Genomic DNA, 22714 nt, shown 5'->3' on the forward strand with positions numbered 1-22714 from the left:
TGATATCATTGACATTATCGATATGATTCTTTATCAATTCCCTTATCGATCCCTGTGGATTTTCTGTGTGGAAAAAGTAGGCCAACAACACACATTTTATTGAATTATTATGAGTCTCTGAGCACTGAACAAGATAGATAACTGCTAGAAGAGACTTACAATAAAATAAATGAAAGTGTATATGTTAAAACAAATGTAAAACAGATCTCTGGATCATCTCTTACATATTAAATTGTTGTAATTTGAACACATTTAAAGCAGAAGTAAGCGATCCGGTCGTTTTGGCTAACTTCTTGTCAGCCGATGGAGTTAGCAGTCCCCGCCCTCGTCCCTACGTCACCACATTCACGCGCATCCCTTGGCTGCACACACAGAGAGGACCGCCCCTTTATGCCATTCTCTCTCCTCATTGGATAAAGGTTGTAGGATACAAGGAAAGTTTTCTCCTCGGCTTACAGCAGAGCAGAGTGACTGACAGACCCGTGTTTCGGACCAAACACTCTATATAAGTGATTGCTGTCGGAAGATATAACTATTTAAGACTTATATTAACACAAACATTCCACTTACTTCTGCTTTAACAGAAGTGATTTGCTCAGTTTAATGTGGGAGAACCTGATTGGTCCTGAACTCAACCTCATTCTGCTTCTTTAGGACAAACTGAACCACTTCAGAGCACCATCCCTGCAGCCACATTTAGAAATGTGCTGTGGTGTAGATGGATGCTGAAGCGTCCTGCAGACTTCCTGGTGGAGGTGGATGACGATCCCACTATCAATGTGTGTGACAGATGATTCAGCTCCGGATCTCGACGTGTCCCCGTGTTTCCCAGAGCTCCTTGCGTTGGCTGGTTCCTCCCCTGCTTCCTTCCTGCTGTCTCTGTTTGGCCGATCACACAGAGGCTCAGAGAGAGAGAGTGTGTGTGTGTGTGTGTGTGTTGTGTGTGTGTGTGTGTGTGTGTGTGTGTGTGTGTGCAGCAGCAGCAGCACGCAGCAGCCATATGTCTGTGAGGTGTCTGCTGCTACGCCCACTGGTGTTCAAAACCCACTTTACGGGGTTGCATGGTAAATCTGCTTCTCCTGGGAGGCTGAGGTGTGTGGTTGGGAAGCCGGGATTGTCTGTTCGATCACATGAACATGTTGCCAGGAAGCGCACACACACACCAACACACACACACACCAACACAGAGACACACAGACTAAGACAGACAGACAAAAGCCCACTCGTTCCTCTCTCCTCCTCCTCTCTCTCATCTCTTCTGTTCTTCTTCTTCTTCGTCTTCTTCTTTTTTCTCTCCTCGGTCTCAGAGATGAGACATGAGACGCCGCGCTTTGTTGTTTGTCTGCCTTCAACATCTGTCTGCCTTTAACATCTGTCTGCCTTTTACCAGCTTCTCCCTGCACCCCGAGCTCTGACTTCTCTGTCCTTTTTTTCCCGCTCTGATCTTCGTTCCCGTCGCCTCTCTGCGTCCGATCTCTGCGTCTAACACAGTTATGTGTTTTTCTCTTCATCCCTCTGCCCCTCTATCTGCTTCATCTTTTCCTTTATCACTTGTCTTATTCACCTGCACTTGAGGATCAAGGTGAAACCAAAAGCCTGACAAACATGCGGTGATGGTTTTTCTGCAGTATCGCGTGTCACAGGCTCTAGATACAGTGGAGATGTCCACATCTCTCATGGACTAACGAGGTCGACGTGGTGATCCTAAGACCGAGGGACAAGGCCAATACAGCAGCAACAGTTCAGACAGAAACTAAAAAACCCAACAGGCCGACGGTGTCAGAGCGTTTCCAGCCAGATGAAGGCAGCACCTCAGATCTGTACACGGAGGTTCAGGTTCAGTTCGCTTTGAAACCACCTGGTTGCTCGTAGCTCAACGTTAACTCAAAGTTTTTGTTGTTCAGTCTGTCAAAATGTGTTGTGTGTGTGTAGCCCGCCTGATTTCCATAACCAGGCTGTTAAAGGGATAGTTCAACATTTTGGCAAATTGGCCCATTGCCATAATCCCTATAGTCATGGCAGTAGGTTTGTTACCTTTAATTGTCGGTGCAAGCTATTTTTAGAACGGCGGAGCAGAGCCGTGAGCTGCTCAGAGCTACGCTACGGAGGCTCATTGGATTTCTTGGTTTCCCTCATCAAACTCATCAAATACACAATCCAACAACTCCAAAACGCTCTGGGGGACAAGTTGTGACCTGCACATTCACCACGCTATGAGATAATAACAGAACGTTACCAGACAGAGCTGTTTTAGAGGGAAATTTGTGCAAAACCGCTGATGTACGTTTCCGTCAGGGGCAGTTTTTTAGCAAACAGTCTCTGCATTTGTCTGTACTATTTCTAACTTACACTGAAAAAAAATTTGTGTTGCTATGAATGGACTAAAACAACACAATGGTGTGTGTGTTTAAGTTAAAATGAACCGTGTTTGTCCGTATTTGTAACTCGGAGGAAGATCTGACGACTTGAGGTCACATCTACCGAGTTGAATGGGTTCACAAACTTTCTCTTGCCTCTGTATATCCATGGTAACATCAACAGATTCAGTGGAAATACATCTGCAGCACTAGGCCTCATGTAGTTTTAATTCAAGAAATGAAAGAAGCTCAGTAATCCTAAACATCTGGTGCTCTGCAGAGAGGAAGACGCGGGAGGAAACGGGGACTATTTTCAGCTGCGGATGAATAAGAATAGAGTATTAGCAGCAGCAGCAGCGTTGGTGATGATATCATGTGTAGGAATAGCAGCCGATGTGATGTCATCTACATCTGTCGACCTGTTGCTCTTCGTTTTCCACTTTAGCCCACTGTTGTGTGTGTGTGTGTGTTAAAGCCCACTTCTTCACCACATCCTTGCCGCCCCCCTCCCCCCTGCTAATCTGCTCCAGGTTATTATGGTCTGGTGGATAACAGCGCTGTCTGCTGCTGTTTTTTTTTTTTCTGTCCAGACAAATTCACCTTCACTTTTTTTTCATGTCTTCCAGTGATTTGCTAATAACCTGCCAGCAGCCACTCTGCTCCGAAATAACACAATGGACTGCCCACCTGAAATAATTGTTGTAATTATCATCGTCATCATCATCATCATCATCATCATCATCTGGCAACTAGATAAGCAGAGAGTTGCTCTCATGTGGACAGACACTGCTTCTAATTTTCTGCACCAGAGAGAAAAAGAGGGAGAGAAAAAGAGAGAAAGAGAGAGAGGATCCTCCGTTTCTCTTAAGTAAAATCACTGCTGTGGAAGAAATACACACACACACAGACACACACAGACACACAGACACACTCATGCACACTTTAAGCCTGACATTAGTCTGACCCTCCAGTCTGGTTCAATCACTCAGAGCTATGAGAGAGAGAGGGAGAGAGGGAGAGAGGGAGAGCAGTCAGTCTGGCTTTATGGCGGGGCGGGGGAGGGGTGAGGGGGGGTGAGGAGGGGGAGGGGGGGTTGTCTAGACGCTATCCTGTCTGTCTGGCTCTGATAATGTACACACGCACACACCTGAGACACTCCAGTGTGTGTGTGTGTGTGTGTGTGTGTGTGTGAAGTGACATGTTGCGTACAGACCTGCATCCTCCATCTCACTGACAGAGCGTCCTCCTCCTCCCTCAGCGACGGCGGCGGCTGCTGCTGCTGCTGCGGGCCGGACGTCCCGACGTTTCAATCCGACGACCTTCACACTGTCGACTCACGTCACTGTCACTGCTTTTATGACCTGACGACTCCGACCTTTAACCACGTGAGGGATCATGTCAGTCATCGGACGTCTGGACTTTAGGTTATTGGAGAAAGAAAGCTGTGAAGCTGCTTTTATTCAGAGTCTCTACTTGTTTTAATCACCTGCTCTGTTTATTTTGGAGTGGAGAAAAAAAAACCTCCTGAACAGGAAACAGTGAAATAACCTTAAAAATAACCAGTGAGTTAAATAACAACGAATACAACAATAGCAAACTCTGTCTGCTTCTCTGGTTTATGAAGACGCTCACACTGCACTTTTTTAATTCAATGCAGTTTGTTGTTATCAATATTATCTTAAGAAATAATGAAATGAGAAAATGACTAAAAGAAGAATACAGCTTTAAAGGGATAGTTCAACATTTTGACAAATTGGCCCATTGCCGTAATCCCTATAACTTTAGGAGTAGGTTTGTTAGCTTTATTTGTCGGTGCAAGCTATTTTGAGAACGGCGGAGCAGAGCCGTGAGATGCAAGTTGTTTTAGAGGTAAATTCATGCAAAACCGCTGATGTGCGTTCCCGTCGGGGGCAGTTTTTCAGCAAGCAGTCTCTGCATTTCCCTCTAAAACAACTCTGTCTCGTAACATCCTGTTATTATCTCATAGTGTGGTGAATGTGCAGGTCACAACTTGAGTGTTTTGGAGTTGTTGGATTGTGTATTTGATGAGTTTGATGAGGGAAACCAAGAAATCCCATTAGCCTCCGTAGCGTAGCTCTGAACAGCTCACGGCTCTGCTCCGACAATTAAAGGTAATGAACCTACTGCTATGACTATAGGGATTATGGCAATGGGCCAATTTGCCAAAATGTTGAACTATCCCTTTAAAAGTGGTTACACACACCCTCCATGTGTCCTGTACAGTATGTGTGTGTGTGCACTGCACTCGTGGAAAAACCCTGTTGGATGAATACTTAAACACCGCGGCGTCCCCCCCCCCCCTCCCGCCTCAGCTTTACTGCCGTTCATGAATATTACAGCTTGAAATATTGATAATATTAGACAATATTGTAATATTCATGGTATGTTATCACGGAGCGCTGCGTCTGTGTCGTATCTTTGTTCATGTTATATTCATGCAGGTGGGAGATGATACGACTATAGTTAAGGGGCCGTGGCTCAGCAGCACTGATCAAAATCAGCGCTGCGTTCAGGGTCGACAGCTGCACAGGTCCAGGTATGAAAGGCAGCTGACAGGAGGTCTGTGATAGTTTCCTCTCTGCAACCATGAGACTATCTGTGCATCACTAAATCTTTCTATCAACGTTGTCTTTGTCCTCCTGAACTGAAATGAAGCTGCTCTTCCAGTTTCGTTTTGTGTTCGGGTGTTTTTTTTTTTTACCAGACACTAAAAAAGTTAGAGTTTCCGAGCCGCAGCCCATTGTTCTCTTTGAAATGATTGCGTAACGCTCGTGTGTCAGGTGATGGCTGTTATCGTTTCATACATCTGGGGTCTGATTTCTGTGGTTTTGGCCCCTCGGCGGCTGTATCCGTGGTGATAACATCTCACCTGGCTGCAATGTTAGTAAGTCAAGTCAGTTCGATCTGAAACAAAGCCTGAGGTTAGTCAAGCTTACTGGAAGTTGCAGTTTCTGAGTTTCCACATTCACATGTGCTTCATATGCAAAAACATGGAGTACGACTGACACACATAGATAGGAAACACTGTTGGAGACTGCATGCAGATGTACACATACCATCCAGACACACAGATCTGTGTCAGCTGCTTAAAGGGATAGTTCAACATTTTGGCAAATTGGCCCATTGCCATAATCCCTATAGTCATACCAGTAGGTCCGTTACCTTTAATTGTCGGTGCAAGCTATTTTCTATTTAGCAATTATGGCAATGGGCCAATTTGCCAAAATGTTGAACTATCCCTTTAACGTATAGGTTTTAATTCAGGGTTTGAAACTCTTGTGAATCCGTCTGACGCGGGTCCAACATAGACCTGCAGACCGGCTGCGTCATATGCGGGTTTGCTCTTTCTCTCTCTCTCTAAAAGTGGTGTTAGTCTCTTGTGGTGAAGCATAAAACACAGACGGAGCCACTGTGGTGTCTGATTCGTCTGAGCTGTGTGAGAAAAGAAGGGATGGATAAAACAAAAGGAGAGGAGGAGAAGGAGGAGGAGGAGAGGGAGCCAGGAAGAGAAGAGAAGAGAAGAGAAGAGAAGAGAAGAGAAGAGAAGAGAAGAGAAGAGAAGAGAAGAGAAGAGAAGAGAAGAGAAGAGAAGAGAAGAGGAGTGGAGTGGAAGAAAAAGAGACAGAGCTGCAATTGTTTGCTCTCTTGTTGCCCCCGAGTCCCCATAGCTGATACCTAGTGTCACACACACACACACACATATACACAACAGACACACACACACAAAGACACACACTGTGCCCGACTGTGGTTGACACTGTTGTTGCGTGGCTGATACGTCTGGAGGTAACAATGCACGTCTTCCCAAGGGACGTAGACTTGTGTTCATGTGTGTGTGTCTGTGTGAGTGCATGCATGTTTGTGTGTGTGCATGTGCAAGTACGTGTGTGTCTGTGTGTGTGCACCTCTGCTAACTCTTTGTCCCCTCATTACTGTACTCTCTCTCTCTCTCTTTCTCTTTCTTGCTAACAGTGCCAGTCTTTTTAAGTGTGTGTGCAAGTGTATATGTGTGTGTGTGTGTGTGTGTGTGTGTGTCTGAGTGTGTGTGTGTGCACTTCCTCTCCCTCCTTGTCTCCTTCTATCTTGCTCTGTGCCATCGTTCGTGTGTGTGTGTGTGTGTGTGTGTGTGTGTGTGTGTGTGTGCCAGCCAGGTCGCTGCCATGGTGCCCCAGCAGCTCCGGGCCTTGTTGATCACGGCACCGTGCCCAAGAGTTACCATAGCAACGGCAGTGGCAGCAGACAGGGCTGTGTGTGTGTGTGTGTCTGTGTGCATGTGTGTGTCTGTGTGTGTGTGTGTGTGTGTGTGTGTGTGGGCCCAGTGTGGTGGGCAGCAGGCTGTGAACTCAGCAGCCTCTCTGGACAGCAGGACCAGGATGAGCAAGTTGCAGCTTCCATCATTTCACTCTCTCTTTTTTTTTTTTTTTTTTTTTTACTTCATACGCACATGAAACATTAAACATCCAGGTCTTTCTACTTAATGGATGAAAATTAGTTAAAGAAGAAGACAAACTCCTCCCACACACCCAAAAAAAGAAAAGGTTTGGTGTCTGGGACTTGTGGGGGGATAGACGAGAAAACAGTGACACAGCACTTCCCTCAGACAGCCGGGGGAGGAAGTGAGCTGAGCTTTTCACAGTAAAAGCACTTTTTTTTTAGATGTAGCTGTTAGGGATGTGCCAAAAAATCGATTCACATAAGAATCACAATTCTCATTACGATTCAGAATCTCAAAATCGATTTAAAAAAATAAAATGAAACAAATCTGCTGGCTGTTGGCCTCCATTTCCTTAGAATTTAAAAGCCAGCATGTTTAACTGCACTATTTGTTTTAATAAAGAGGGACTTTTAATTGTGTTACTTAAGCAATATGTGATATTGCTTTTATGCAACAGTTTCAACAATTCCATCTAAGCATGGATAAATGTTTAAAACTCAATAAATGTGAAAAAGACACTTTAGTCATTCTGTCTTGCAAAGCAGACTGGAGTAGATCATGAGGATCCTTTGCACACCGATAGACTGAAGCAGAAATCATTAGGAATCAAATCGTTTTGAATCGAAAATTGATTTTGAATCGAATCGTAGCCCCAAAAATCTGAATTGAATCTAGTCGTGAGATAGTAAAACGGCTTCTCGTTTGTTTGTTTTTTAGGGGCCGTAACGTATGTAAATCTCAGTCGTTTCAATTAAGACTCTGCTGTCATTTCCTGTTTTCTGCTGTCATGTCATCTCGCAGAGCCGTGCCCGGTCAGGCTGTGCGTTCAGTATTTATGTTTGTGTGTTTTAAAGGATTCCTATAAACTGTCGCTTTAGCTCTGGGGCTGCGTGTTGCTTGGCTGCGAGATAGGATTCATAGCGGCTGAAGCTTTTGTCTCTTCAGTCTGAGAGAAAAGGTATTTTCTCTGCTGCTGCTGATGGTGGGAGTCTCAGCCTTCCAATTCTGATTTTTTATTTTTTTTTGCCAGCAGCCGGGGAGCATTTCCCTGCACGCTCCGGCTCGACTGTCGGCAAACGTCGACTGAAACGTACCATTTTGTTTTTTGTAACGTTCCTTTTGTGCAAACTGAACTAGCCAGGCCTTGTTTTCTCTTGGAAAACGTCTGAGGTCATTGGAGCTCAAATGTTATAAGTTTATTGAGCAATAACAATGTTAAGAGGCCCCGGCTGAGCGTGATGTGCACTCTCTGTAGAGATAGCTATTAACTATTAGCCTAATTTTCATTTCAGGGCCAAGCAGAGAAAATAAAAAAGCCTGCACATCACTTATTAGTCACAGAGGTGAGCTTTCCTCAGTGTGAACTGTTGGAATGAATTGATTCATTATGAGTACTGATTCATAGAAGCCAAGTTCATTGGCTCGGCCTAGAAACAGGTCTGTGACTGACTGACTGAGTGATTAAGTTACATCACGCCTGCGTCCATTGGTTTCCACTGTGTATTTTTGCAAAATAAGCCTCAGTGTCACTAGGTAAAGTGACTTTTTAGCAGCTTTTCTTCATTTCAAAAAAGGGCATCCCTCCTTTTTGGACGAACTTTTATTCACTTTTTATAGACGAGTCAGCAGTGTTGACCCGCTTTCCCGCTACAATCACAGCTCTTCTTTGAGTGAATCAGTGTTGCTGTGCACAGATCTCCAATGAAATATGTTTTTTTTACTCACTTGAAATTGTAAAAAAGAAACGAGAGAGAGAAGAAAAATCAATATGTGATGATAAAGGTTGATATTATAGTGATGAGCCGGCGTTAAATAAATACAGTACATGGTATATAAAGAGGCTTCTATCCTGGCACCACTCAAGGCTGTTGGTTGGTTTGACTCTCTCCAGGAACAGTGCGCTGGTTTTTCCGGGTTATTCTGGGCTGGTTATTCCTGCACGGTCCGTCCGTCCTGTCGGCTGTATTTAGTGTTGTGGTTTCTCTGGGAACTGAAGTGAACCGACACCTCGGCGCTGCCCGGCTGCAACCGTTACATGTAAATGAACCACGAGTCGACGATTCATCGCCGTCGAAAAAAAAAACCCAACAAAAAAACCCCGATGCACTTCACATGATGTGAGCGTGTCGTGTCGTCAGCGTGTTGTGCTCCGACAGGCTTTTTTTTTCACCGGCAGGTCAGCTGAACTGTCTGACCTCCCACTGGCCTCTCACACACACACCCTCACACAAAGGTCAAAGGGCCATCAATGCATCTGTGTGTGTGTGTGTGTGTGTGTCTCACTATGCTGTTTACTCTCTCTTTGTGTTTGCCTTTCTGAATTGGAACAAGCTGCTGCTGCTGTGTGTGTGTGTGATTGCTGTTTGTGTCTTCTGGGGTCAAACGTCGGCGCCGATCGATGCCTCTGTAGCACCGCGCATCAAAAACTATCAAGTACTGAAGGACTCTGTTTTTATCTTTTGTCGGTTCGAGTCCAGCTGTAGACCTTTGCTGCACTGCATTCTTCTTCCTTTATACTGACTTCCTGTCACCACTCTTCTGCTGGCTATCAAAAGAAAGGTAGTAACTTTTTTTTTCTTTTTAAATCACATGATGATTTTTCATTCTTGTCATTTCTTTTCACTGAAAATAAAATGAAACAAAATATAACATCGCATATATCGCATATCTGCCATATGCCTTTAAATGCTTTTGCACCAGAGTTGAAATAACAACCCAACTACTTGTAAAAGGAATTAAAAAAAAACGAATTGTAGTGTTAAAACTCTCTCACGTGGTTTAAATAAAGTTAAAGGGCTGAAAACAAACTGGAACGGCTCAGCTTGGCTCGCAATGCAAATGATACGGCGAGGGTACATACGTATGGAGGGAGTTAAGGGTTGCTTTCTTTCTTTCTTTTCTTTGCTTGCTGCAGATGCTGGACTGATATTGTTTTGACAAGTGGATTACTGTTGTAATAACATCAGACTGGTGCTGGTAATGCAGACTGCCAGTACACACTGTTCTCTAGGCTGTGCAGGAGTCTGTGCTGCTGCTGCTGCTGCTGCTGCGGCTGTACACTCTGTTCTGCAGCCTCTGAACTTGGATGGATTGTGGGGTTCGGGCAGGATAGGCCTCCACTCTGCTGCTCTTTTTTTTCTTTCTCTCTCTCTCGCTCTCTTATTTAACCACCACCACCACCACCACCCCAACGCCACACACACACACACACACACACACACACAGACTTCCTTCCTCCCTCCTCAACTCCTCCTCTGGCTTCCTTCCTCCCTGTCGTTCAGAGGAGAAGCCATTAACTGCAGCCACTGTACTTTTTTTTTTTTTGCTGTGAAAACATCCCACTGCCTGAGCTCCAGAAGAGAAGACGACGACGACGACAGCTTTGAGTCAGGCATCTGGTGGTTTGTGGGGCTTTTTTTTTTTTTTTTTTTCTCACAGCGGCAAAAAAAAAAAAGGCAGTGCATGTGATATCTATCCGGCAGCCTCACACAAAAGGCCTGGATGACTTGGTTTCCCAGAATGCTGCTGTGCTCTGAATGAAAGCTCTCCTCCCACCACCACCACCACCACCACCCCCACCCACAGTCCCACTTCCTGTAGCTGCTGTGGTGCACACACACACACACACACAGGCCCAAATTGGATGTGAAGCCTGGCTGTGATATGTATATATATAAATCTGGAAAAGTTAGTGAGTGGAAAGTGAAACGACTCCACTAGTGGGTTAACGGGCATAATAATCACTTGTGTCTCTTTTCCTCTCAGGGTTGACTTTTATAATGCTAACACCCTTGTATTCAAAACCACCTACTAACGTACTGCCCCACTACATACTGCATACACACCATTTACACTGCAGTAGGACAGTATATGCATGTATCCCAGAATGCATTTCATGCCAACTGACAGAGATAGCACTAAAGCAGGCTAAAATCTGTTTTAATTCCCACTGTAGGGCCGTTATAATGTCAGTTTATTAAGTTTTAATTAAGCTACGTAACAGAGTTAGGGGTCAGCAGCACTTAGCATTGTGGGAAACAGTAGGCTGGTCGGATGCAAAGTCTACTGGAGGATTATTAATCCGGATATTTTTGGCAAAGTACTGCAGATTTTGCCTTTGTTTGCTTAAACTACATACATTGTGGCCAAATCAGTACATACTTACAGTATAGTTAGTATGTACGTAGTTGGAATATTTTTGAGACTGCAGTAGTAGGATTTAGTGTTTAATTTGGATAAATTCCTTGTAATATTAGTTTTATTGTCATTTGTTGATTGCTAACACTTGAAAAATTTGACATTTTGCCAATAAACCTAAAATGCAATGGGGGGGGTTGAATAGTTTTGATTGCAACTTTTGGATACAGCAGTACATACACAGTAAAAGTTACACCTGCTGGACGTTAGCAAGTCACCGTTAGTGTTGTTTGTCGATGTCACAGTCTGTTACAGTCTGTCATTAGTGTCTGTACTGCAACACAAACCACAGTGTGGTCAGTGTGAGGCGGTGTACACACAGTGTGCACACTTCTCTGTTATCTCTTAAATATCCACATTATGGAGATGATGTCACTCTGCCTTCCTGTGTTTGTCGCTATAGTAACAAAGCCACATCAACAGGGAAAAACAAAGCCCCAAAAAACAGTGGAGTTATTACCACACAGTGGAAAAACACCACCAGACTTTCTTTTTTTTTTTTCTTTTTTTTTGGGTGTAAAATATTGGTTTAAATATTGGTTTTCAAGCTCTGGCTTCTTGAACGTAACTTTACCTCAGCTCTTCTCCCTCGTGGCTCGTGTGGTGGATTTTGGCTCCTCTCTCTCTCTCTCTCCGCTCTGGTGCACTGGGTTTGCACCGGGGGGGTGATGATGTGCGGTGGTTGATGACGTCAACAGCGGCGGCTCATGTAGCAGTAGAGTTTTGGTATTTCTGTATCTTCCTCGACTCTTCGCTGACTCTTTGTCCTCTCGGTTCGTCTTTTGTGACTCATACATACGGTGACAGAAAAAAAAAGTTTTCAGATCTCTGGTGTGAGAAGTCGGGTCAGAGGTGAACGGTTTCCAGTCGAGACGAGACGTTGAGCTGGATCTGTTTGTAGATGAGATGTTAAAGGGCAAATGTTTTTGATGTTTAACTCTTCACCTCCTCCTCTCTGATCTCTGCTGTTTTTGTCGTTTTTGCACCTCACTGCTTTTTCAGCGGGTTGCGGTTTGTGCGAGTCGTCTTATCCTCGCTCTCACCCCGTCCTCTGTCTGTGGCTGCTGTGGTGGAGCACAGACAGGTTTTAGGTCGGTTTTCATTTCAACAAACTCAGACTTGACACTTAAACCCGGCGTCGGGGCAACTGAAGCTGGTCAGACTGGGACATTGAACGTCTCACAGTCTCTTTTTTTCTGTTTTCTATCTCTTTACCTGGGACATTGAACGTCTCACAGTCTCTTTTTTTCTGTTTTCTATCTCTTTACCTGGGACATTGAACGTCTCACAGTCTCTTTTTTTCTGTTTTCTATCTCTTTATCTGGGACATTGAACGTCTCACGGTTTCTTCTTTTTTTCTGTTTTCTTTCTCTTTACCTGGGACATTGAACGTCTCACGGTTTCTTCTTTTTGTCTGTTTTCTATCTCTTTATCTGGGACATTGAACGTCTCACGGCCTCTTCTTTTTTTTCTGTTTTCTATCCCTTTATCTGGGACATTGAACGTCTCACAGCCTCTTCTTTTTTTCTGTTTTCTATCTCTTTACCTGGGACATTGAACGTCTCACAGCCTCTTCTTTTTTTCTGTTGTCTTTCTCCTTACCTGGGACATTGAACGCCTCACGGTTTCTTTACCTGGGACATTGAACGTCTCACGGTCTCTTTTTTTTCTGTTTTCTATCTCTTTATCTGGGACATTGAACGTCTCACGGCCTCTTCTTTTTTTCCTGTTTTCTTTCTCTGTACCTGTTTGTTTTTCTTCCGCCCATAGTGTTCAGGTGGCTGATGGGAAATAACGCAACTACCCAAAAACCATTGCACAGACAGACTGAGCTTTGTGAAAGAAAGTGTCGGCCAGCATCAGTTATAGCTCCAGATAGCTGAGTGTACATTGTGTATTGTTCTTGCAGAGCTACACACAAGGATACACACTGTACAAATACACACACACACATACACACACACACATACACACACACACACACATACACACACAAGTGAGTGTCCAGCAGTGAGTAAGAGTGTGATTCAGAGGTCAGACTGGGTGCCAAGACCAGACAAGGTCAAGACTTCTGCTCAGAACAAACCAACAACACATGACAAAGGAGTCTCAGACTGCAAGGGATGGAGGGAGGGAGGGAGGGAGGGAGGGAGGATGGAGAGAGGGAGGGAGGGAGGGAGAGATGAAGATAGTAAGGAGACAATGAAGAATGAGAGAAGCAGGGAAAGAAAGAGTGATGGTGGGCGAGGGAGGAATGCATGAAGAAAGTCTGAGGAAGGACGACAGGAAGTGTTAGGAGACGACAGCAGGAGACAGGAGAGAGAGAGGGAGGAGGGAGTGAGGATACAGGAAGTAGGAGGAAAGGAGGAGAAGGACAAAAGGATGAAATGATGAACAAGAGGCAGGGAGGTCACCACAGATCAGCTCTGATGTGTGTGTGTGTGTGTGTCTGTGTGTGTGTGTGTGTCACAGATTGTCTCTTGTTTGTTGAGGACACAAACACCACAGTTATTCACGGTTTCCACAAAGACACCACTGTACGCTGGGACAGACACCACAGTCTCAATCATCAGGCACACACACACACACACACACACACATACACACACACATACACACACACACACACACACACATACCAACTATACATACACTCGGTATGTGACAGACTGCCTGGACTCTGACCTGTGCTGCCCCCTGCTGGTCAACACGCGTTACAACAACAGCTCAGACTGGAGCTCAGTCAGTCCACCAGTCTGAGCTGGTTTCTGAGGAGGTTTTCTAATTGGGAGATCCATTTAGTAGCTGATGAGGAGCTTTTGATCGTATTGCATGGTTTTCATCAGAGGGTGGAGCCCGGTTGGATTCATTTCAGGCCTTTTTGACAGGATGAATTTGGACTTGGACTTGTGTTTTATTTCAGATTCAGATTCATGATTTATTGTCCCCGAGTGGAAATTAATTTTCACAGTTCTGCTCCAGACAAAGACACCAACACACGTGCAGCTGCAGCACCAGAAAAAATACATACATACATATACAAATAAACAAAAACCATGACGTCTACCACCTACTGTTATTTCTTGAGTATGAGTCTCAGTCTGAGAGCGAAGCAGCTGTTTTATTGAAGTTTGTCTTAGATTTTCCTGTCATCCTCATTACGGCTGATACTGAGGCAAAAGCCTGAAGAGTTAAAGATGGAGTCTGTCTTTTCTAACTTTCTGTCTTGAGTGTTAATAAGTCGACAAAGCTGGAATTGAAGCTCAGTTTTTTGTCTGTCATTGATGTGTGTTGTTGATTTTTAACACCCATAGTTGATCCAGACACCAGGTCTTGTTTACCATGGTGACGACTGGTCAGAAATGAGCTGAGATCCAGGAAACTTGACATTTTAATCATTAATTATCATCAGTTGCAGAACTGTTTTTATCTTATGCACAACTTTTAGAAATGAAGCTTTTCTGAAACTGTTCAAATGCAACGTTTTGACTGTCTTTACATGCTTTCTAACCATCTCTCCCTCTCTCTGTGTGTTTGTGCAGCTGAACTGGAGTTTGTTCAGATCGTCATCATTATCGTGGTGATGACAGTGATGGTAGTGGTGATCATCTGCCTGCTCAACCACTACAAGCTATCTACCTGGTCCTTCATTACAAGGCAGAGCCAGGCCCGCAGGCACGACCATGCCCTGCAGCAGGTCAGTACAACTCTGTGTGTGTGTGTCTGTGTGTCTCTGTGTGTGTGTGTGGGTTAAAGTGAATGAGACAAACTGAAAGTGCCTGAACTGGCTTGTATTTATCTCCCAGCGTCCTTCGCCGCCAACAGCATTTGGACCTAAAGTGATAGTGATCGCTTCATCTGTTCTCACTGAGTATCCCTGTGCTGTGACGCTGCGTCCTTTTATTTCTTTCTGGAGCAGGACAAAAAAAAAAAACAACAACCCTAAAAACTCCACCAGTTTGTTTCCCAGTGAAGCTGCGCGGAGCAGAAATGATCCTTTTATCCCAGTCAGAGCTTCTGTCCCAGTTTCATTGAGGTAACAAACAGCTTCTGCTCCAGTCTGCGAGGTTGAACTTGCTGAATTGGTTCCTTCAGAGAGCGAGAGAGAGACTCTGTCAGACCTTGATGTTTAATTCACTACAGCACTGTCTAGACAGCAGCAGCACTGCCCCCATACTGACAGGGCGACACACCGGGACAAACACACACACACACACACACACACACTTACTCACTTACACTGTGCAGATTGCACCCAGCCGACGGAGGCTCAGGTACAGAACAGGATGCAAAAAAAAAAAAAAAGAGAGAAAGGATTCGGTCCGGTAATAAATTCAAGACTTTAAGACTCTGAAATAAAACACGCGGCTGCGTCGGCTCATTCCACCTGATTTAGATTCAGCTAATAACGTCTCGCCTCCCTGTTTTTCATCGTCCCCCTGTCACTCTCCGCTCTGTACCATCCAATCACAGCAGGAATTATGCAAACAGAAGCAGACACACCAGATGAGGGAGTTACGACAGTGATGGGGGCAGGAGGGGGGGGTCAATTGTTTTCCACAGGGAGCAACAGGATTTACCACCAAACAACTCATTTTTAACGACGAATGTCTGAAATATTACAATTTGTTGCACTGAATTATTAACTATGGTAGTATCTGACATTGAAATATCTACATTAAGGTGTTTCTGTGCATTCAATCAAAGGTTTTTTATGCACTTATTTGAATGTAGCCAACATAAAAGAGTGCCAGTAGCAAGTAGCAATGCGAATCATTGAATAATTGATGTGGTAAGTGCACGTTATGCTGTTTGTCATTCTTTAAATGATCTGCAATGTCATTTATTATCCAACCTGCCACAGGGAAGTAGAGTCCTTCTGCAATCGGAGCATTAATTGGTCATAAAATGTGATCTGTGATCTTCATCTAAGACTGTTTAGCGAATCTCAGCCTTGTATTTGTGTGTTCAGATCCAAATGATTATTTCAGGCCTTTGGTTTTTTTTTTGGTTTTTTTTTAAAGTTTGGCTTCATTTTTGCCTCACTTCTCACTGTGTTGTGCTTTTTGAAGTCATGCTAGCAGGGTGCCCACAGAACTAGATAATCCCATTGATAGACAATTTGTCTGTCTGACTGTGGACTGATCCAAACTGTTGGAGATTGTTTTGTAACATGTTCCAGCTTTTAGTCCACACCTCCTATCAGCTTTAGATAGACTGTGGATAATGTTTTCAATAACACCCAGACAATGATCTGTGTGTTATTAGTTAAAATAGCTCATATTTGTTCATCATTATAACATGGATGAAGATCTGACCACATATCATCCAATCAAAATAGCACAAACTACAACAACTAACAGCTCTGATAGAAGCTTTAAAGGGGGAAAGTTCGGTCCAGTCGTGTGCAATTGAACCAAATTCTGATGCAAATGTGATCGTTCAACTATGATCACTCAGTCACAGAAATTAGCAATTCCAGGATCAAACTGAAATCAAAATTGCAATATCTGCTGAAAATGTCTTTGTAATGTCATTTATTTATTAGTTTATTTGAAAAGGGACAGTGTACGTTAATAAAAACATTGTAAAAACAAATGTAAATGTACCCGAGTTAGCTAAAAGGCTAATTTTCATCGGTAGTCCCCTCTGCCTGATGTTAAAGGGCATCCTTTAAAAAAGACAGCAACAATAAAATACCACATATAAAAAAGGTAACACATTCTATAAAAAAGACAAGATTACGCCCTACTTTGCTCCTCTTTAGGAAAAAACGTTTGTGTCATTAATGTAATTAACTCAACAACATATAATTCAGCTATAAAGTAAATATCTAGAGCTCCATCAGTAGCAGAGACTCTAATATGCTTTAAACATTTTGTCAAATCTTCACAGAGACTATTTTGCAGCTCATAACACAAATAAGTGAAAACCCTCAGACATGGACAATGTGTTTACGAGGTCCAGACAGGTGAACATGATGAAAATCTTCACTGCACCTTGAAACCTAAGCCTCTGTGTCTTGTTGTGTCTGTGTCTGTCTGTGTTGTAGGACGGGTGTCTGTGGCCTTCAGACAGCGGCTCTAGACAAGGTGCCTCGGAGGTAAGACCCCCTTCACCCTGAGCACTGTGACACACACAGCTGCTGAGCTTTAATCACACACACACACACACAGTTACTAACAGTCCTGGCGGCCTGTGGCTGTGGCTGGATGATGTTTACGGCCGCTGTGACTCAGAAGCGACTCGAACTGTTGCTCCCAAAAATGTATCTAAAGATAAATTCAGATATTTACTGCAGCGTGGCGGCTGTGACCCTGTCGGATCGGTTCTTTACAACACTGAACGGTCTGTGGTCCACCGGCTCTGTGGGAGAATAAGTGCTGGTTCATGTCATGTTTTGTTGCACAATTTGTGTTTCCAGTTTTAATTATATGAAACTGTTTATCAATTAAAAACAGCACCAACTGTTTTGTAATGCTGATGATAATAACAGAGGGTTATTGTCAAGTCCTCATATTAAATTCTTCTTAATTATAGTTTATTACAATATTTGATGAATACAGATCAACTTTTAAAACAACTGTAACTACTAGTACTCTCAGCTGTACCATATTCACCACGCTATGAGATAATAACAGAACGTTACGAGTTGTTTTCGAGGAAAATGCAGAGACTGCTTGCCGAAAAACTGCTCCCGGTGGGAACGAATCAATTTACCTCTAAAACAACTTGTAACGTTCTGTTATTATCTGATAGCGTGGTGAATGTGCAGGTTACAACTTGTCCACGAGAGCGTTTTGGAGTTGTTGGATTGTGTATTTGATGAGTTTGATGAGGGAAACCAAGAAATCCCATGAGCCTCCGTAGCGTAGCTCTGAGCAGCTCACGGCTCTGCTCCGCCGTTCTAAAAATAGCTTGCACCGACAATTAAAGGTAATGAACCTGCTGCTAAGACTATAGGGATTATGGAAATGGGCCAATTTGCCAAAATGTTGAACTATCCCTTTAATAAAGAGAATAAAATCATGACATTTCAAGAAAGAAAAAAAAAGATGCAATGCAATATTATAAATATGCAATTTCAAGAGAAAGAAACCTTTCCAATATCCTGTTGCTGCTGCTGCTGATGATGATGATGAGCCAAAAGTTGAAGAAATTTCCTTTTTCATCCAACCTGTGCGACAGTGTAACCGTAGTAATAGTAAAACTTCACAGGAGGCTTCACGTTCTTCATCTCAGAGCAAGTTAATGCTGCTGCTCCTCTGAGATTTCACTCTGAAATGACTTCTTTTCCACATAAAATCATGTATTCTCAATAAGATCCTTCTTTTTTTTTTTTTTCTTGCGATATTAAAACTTTATTTTTTTAAATTTCCGTTTATTTCTTAATTTTTTTTATCCCCTCATTCACTGTGGATCTAATACTCCGTTGTGAATTCTGGTTTCAGCTAATTGCCGATTGCTTCTGTATAGTATAAAAATGAGACACATTAAACAGCTTGAAGATGATAATTTTCCACATGTGGCTCATTTAACAGCATCTGACACTCGGAGGCCGTGTAGGAATTTAGGAAATATACCGAGATGAAGACCTGAACCCACTCGTGGTCTCTTTCTGTCTAATATACTCTCTATGCTGTATAAGAAAATAAACCTACGTCTCTTCTCAGCTCACCAAGATCTTGGACTGTTTGTCTGGGGGTTTTTTTGTAAATATTTGATCAAGCAGGAAACTTTGCGAGGCTTTGTGCGTCGCGCTGGGTACAGCTGGCAATATCCTCCTCCGGAAAAAAAAACGAGCTCACAATTTGGCAAGATCTGTGAATACATAACTGCAAACAAATGCCAGGACACACACTCTCTCTCTCTCTGACTGGTGATCTGTTTGCTTAATGGTGTCCACGCCAGATGGCGGAGGCTCACACACAAGTCACGGTGGGAAAAACACAGGGTATCCAGAGTTCAGAAGAAGACTTGAAAACAAACCGGTCACATGATGATGATGATGATAAGATGATGGAGACAATTGTATGTATCAGAGTCAGAATCTGATTTAATGGCCCAGTTATGCAACAAAAAGTTAAAGAATAATACAAAAATAGTTAAATAAAGTAGTCAATGGCCAGAGTGCAATTAGACAATGAGGTATTGTGTATGTAGTATGAATGATATGCACATCGTATGTTTTACATCATGTCTCTCTCTATTCACTGTTGCATATAAAGTTGGAATAATTTTGTTTTCAGACACATTCCTCTTTTTATTCCTGTTTATCCACCTCTTTCCGAACGTCAAAAACGTGTGCCGGTTTTGCTCTTCCGGTGGAATTTTATGTGTACGTTTCCATAGTTTCGGTAGTCGCGGTAAATGCATGGATTTTTTTTTTTTTTTTTCAATGGAAATCTGTAAAACGCATGGATCATCACACCAGTTTTTAACAATAGATATCACACAAATAGACATCCGTGTTAAAAGCCAGCGTTGATAGATCCATGCGTTCACCGCAACTATGACAACGACTGAAAACCATGGAAATGGAAACGTACAATTCTACCGGAAATGCAAAACCGGCTTCCGGTTTTAACCATACAGCAGACGATGCTCGGAAACTTGTGGATACACATCAGTAATCACCTCTGACCAGGTGCAATTATCGCTAACTGAGTCCCAGGGAACAGTTTTAGAAGATATTATACACTTTATCTATCTAGAATAAGTCACATTGTCACAATCATTTCATGCAAAGAGGTTGAAAAATATTTTAGTCCAACTTCATGGGCAACAGTGTATGTGCTGTATAGCAGAATTTGTATTGACAATATGTAGCTACAGCGAGCAGGATATATGATGATGTCATTAGAAGATATAGAAGTCTATTGGCTGAGCAGCGAACGCACGTTAGCACCAAAACAAACCTCCCAGATCCTCCGTCATGCAGAATATCCAGTGTAAACAAAACTAAATGAAGAAAGAGAAAGAGAGGTAGAGAGGCAGGTAAGATGAGTCAGAGAGGAAAAAACAACACAACACACACACAAAAAAAAAGCAACAACAACTCTGTCAAAGCTAAAGCGACTTAGAGAGACCTGGGAAAAAAGGAAAAGGCCGTGGGGAGACGAACACAGAGGGAGACGCAGCCACTGTGTGTGTCTGTGTGTGTGTGTGTGGGTGGCTGATAGACGCAGTGATGGGGGTTCTGTGTGTGTGTGTGTGTGTGTGTGTGTTGGGGTGGGGGGGGTTGGTGGACGGATTTTGGTGCATCATTAATCAGCAACGCCTCCCCTGACACTGTCTAGACAGCCGTCTGAGAGCTGCCCTGCTCTGCTGCCTCTGTTCCCTCTGTCAGCTCTGCACCTTTCTCTCCCCCTCCCTCCCTCCCTCCCTCCCTCCATCCATCCATCCCTCCGTCTATTTGTCTGGCTCTATATGTTTCCTTTTCTCCTCTTTCTCTTTATCTCTCTCGCTCTCCTTTAGTCTCCTTCCTCTCTTTATCTCCACGGCTCTTTCTTCTCCTCACCTTTCTCTCTCTCTCTCTTATCTCAGTCGTCTGTCTTTTTTTTTTAATCCTTTCACTTCCTCTCTTTCTCTTTCTGTCTCACTATTTCAATTGCCCCTGATCCTCTGTCCCCTCAGGTTTTTTTTTTTTTCCAGTCTGATGGTCTCTCCATCCAGACTGCCTCAGACAGTGTCAGTGGAGGTGACTGTTGCAGCCTCTGTCTCTAATTGAAATGGATTCCTGCTGATAGTGACTGGCTGCAGCAGAAATGTGTTGAATTGGACAGAAATGTGGGGAAATTAAGAAATGGTTGATGCACTCAGAGTCTGACGAGCTAATGGAGGAGCAGATCTGTGGAGTATGAGCCAATGTGTTGAATGTTTCAGGAGGCACTTTACAGCTTTTTTTTTTTTTTAACTTTAATGACTCTGCACTTTTTTTCTTTTATTCTTTTTTTCTTTTTAAAGGAGCTGCATGTTACGTTAGCAGGTCCAGAAATAAAATACATTTAAAGAGATAGTTCAACATTTTGGCAAATTGGCCCATTGCCACAATCACTAATCATAGCAGTAGGTTCGTTACCTTTAATGGTCAGTGCAAGCTATTTTTAGAACGGTGGAGCAGAGCCGCGAGCTGCTCAGAGCTACGCTACGGAGGCTCATGGTATTTCTTGGTTTCCCTCATCAAACTCATCAAATACACAATCCAACAACTCCACAACGCTCTGGTGGACAAGTTGTGACCTGCACATTCACCACGCTATGAGATAATAACAGAACGTTACAAGACAGAGTTGTTTTAGAGGTAAATGCAGAGACTGCTTGCTGAAAAACTGCCCCAGATGGGAACGTGCATCAGCGGTTTTGCATGAATTTACCTCTAAAACAACCCTGTCTCATAACATTCTGTTATTATCTCATAGCGTGGTGAATGTGCAGGTCACAACTTGTCCACCAGTGCGTTTTGGAGTTGTTGGATTGTGTATTTGATGAGTTTGATGAGGGAAACCAAGAAATCCCATTAGCCTCCGTAGCGTAGCTCTCAGCAGCTCACGGCTCTGCTCCACCGTTCTAAAACCAGCTTGCACCGACAAATAAAGGTAACGAACCTACTGCTAAGACTATAGGGATTATGGCAATGGGCCAATTTGCCAAAATGTTGAACTATCCCTTTAAATCCAGCTCCTGTGCAGGGTTTCTTCTTGGTATTAGACAGTGATGAGACATGCTGACTGGGCCAGAGCTACTTGATGAGCATGCTTACTTCAGAAGAAGACGAAGAGGTGCTAGGAGAGAGATGAAACTGATGCTCATGTAGCGATAGCAACATTGACAAACAGCTCCTTTAACAGCTAATGAGAGACGTGGTTATAGGTCCTGTTGCTGCTGCGATGGCATCATAGCAGTGAGCAAAACGCATATTACACTGCAAGAGATCGTGATGCCTTCGAGGACCCGTGTCTGTATTTGAGAAACTCGAGACGACCCGTTCTAATTCTGGCCCATTGATCCCAGTGATAACTGTTTAATGGGAACATCCACTGAAAAGATTTAATCGGGCTTTTCACACGACGCGGGTGCAGAACCAGACACAGACACAGACACAGCAGCACGTTTCTATTTTAACCTGCACACACAGCTTTTTCTGCTCCAGACAGTGACACACACACACACACAGTCGGAGAAATAAGTGTGAGCTATAAATGTGAAGCTATTAAAGCTGTGCAATATGCTGAGATGTGCATTATAAGACTATAGAGCCACTGAAATGAGGTTTAGACATAAAAAGAAGAAAAACGGGGATGTAAACCACATCTTTTACTTCATTTGTTTCAATGATCATGCTGAGGGAAAAAAAGGCTTAATTGAAAGTTGATATTTAGTTTGCATCTATTTGAATTTAACATATTATACTGAATGATAATAGAGAGCCTAAGCAGAAGCGGAAGAGAAGCTCGCCATGGGACCTCAATTCGGAAAAAATCCCCATGTAAGTGACTGGGATTCAAAATTTTAATTTGTGATCCGATTGAATTGTGTAATGAGAAAAATATCTATTTAAAACATTGCATTTCATGCCGAGAAATCAGCAGTTTGTCGTAAAACGGCAACAGAAAAATTTATTTTGTGTGAAGACAGCACAAGATCAGGTGTCCCACAAAAAATACGTCACCAACTGACACGGGAAAGGGCGGTATTTGGTATG

At 43.3% G+C, this 22714-nt stretch overlaps 1 protein-coding gene across 3 annotated transcripts in view; it reads left to right on the forward strand.

Moving 5' to 3' along the window:
- The window catches only part of LOC146972554 (low-density lipoprotein receptor class A domain-containing protein 4-like), a 220104-nt gene that overhangs the window by 194735 nt on the left and 2655 nt on the right, over nucleotides 1-22714 (forward strand). For 2 of the 3 annotated variants that reach the window (XM_085802970.1, XM_085802971.1), the window contains 2 exons: nucleotides 14553-14707; nucleotides 17063-17113. In XM_085802970.1, coding sequence (XP_085659096.1) covers nucleotides 14553-14707; nucleotides 17063-17113 — 206 coding nt within the window. The remainder of the gene's footprint in view (nucleotides 1-14552; nucleotides 14708-17062; nucleotides 17114-22714) is intronic. The other variant, XM_085802972.1, reaches the window with a different exon arrangement.

This window comes from Trachurus japonicus, chromosome 16 (genome assembly GCF_045865225.1).
Source record: "Trachurus japonicus isolate A0001 chromosome 16, Traja_1.0".
NCBI classification, from domain to species: Eukaryota; Metazoa; Chordata; class Actinopteri; order Carangiformes; family Carangidae; genus Trachurus; species Trachurus japonicus.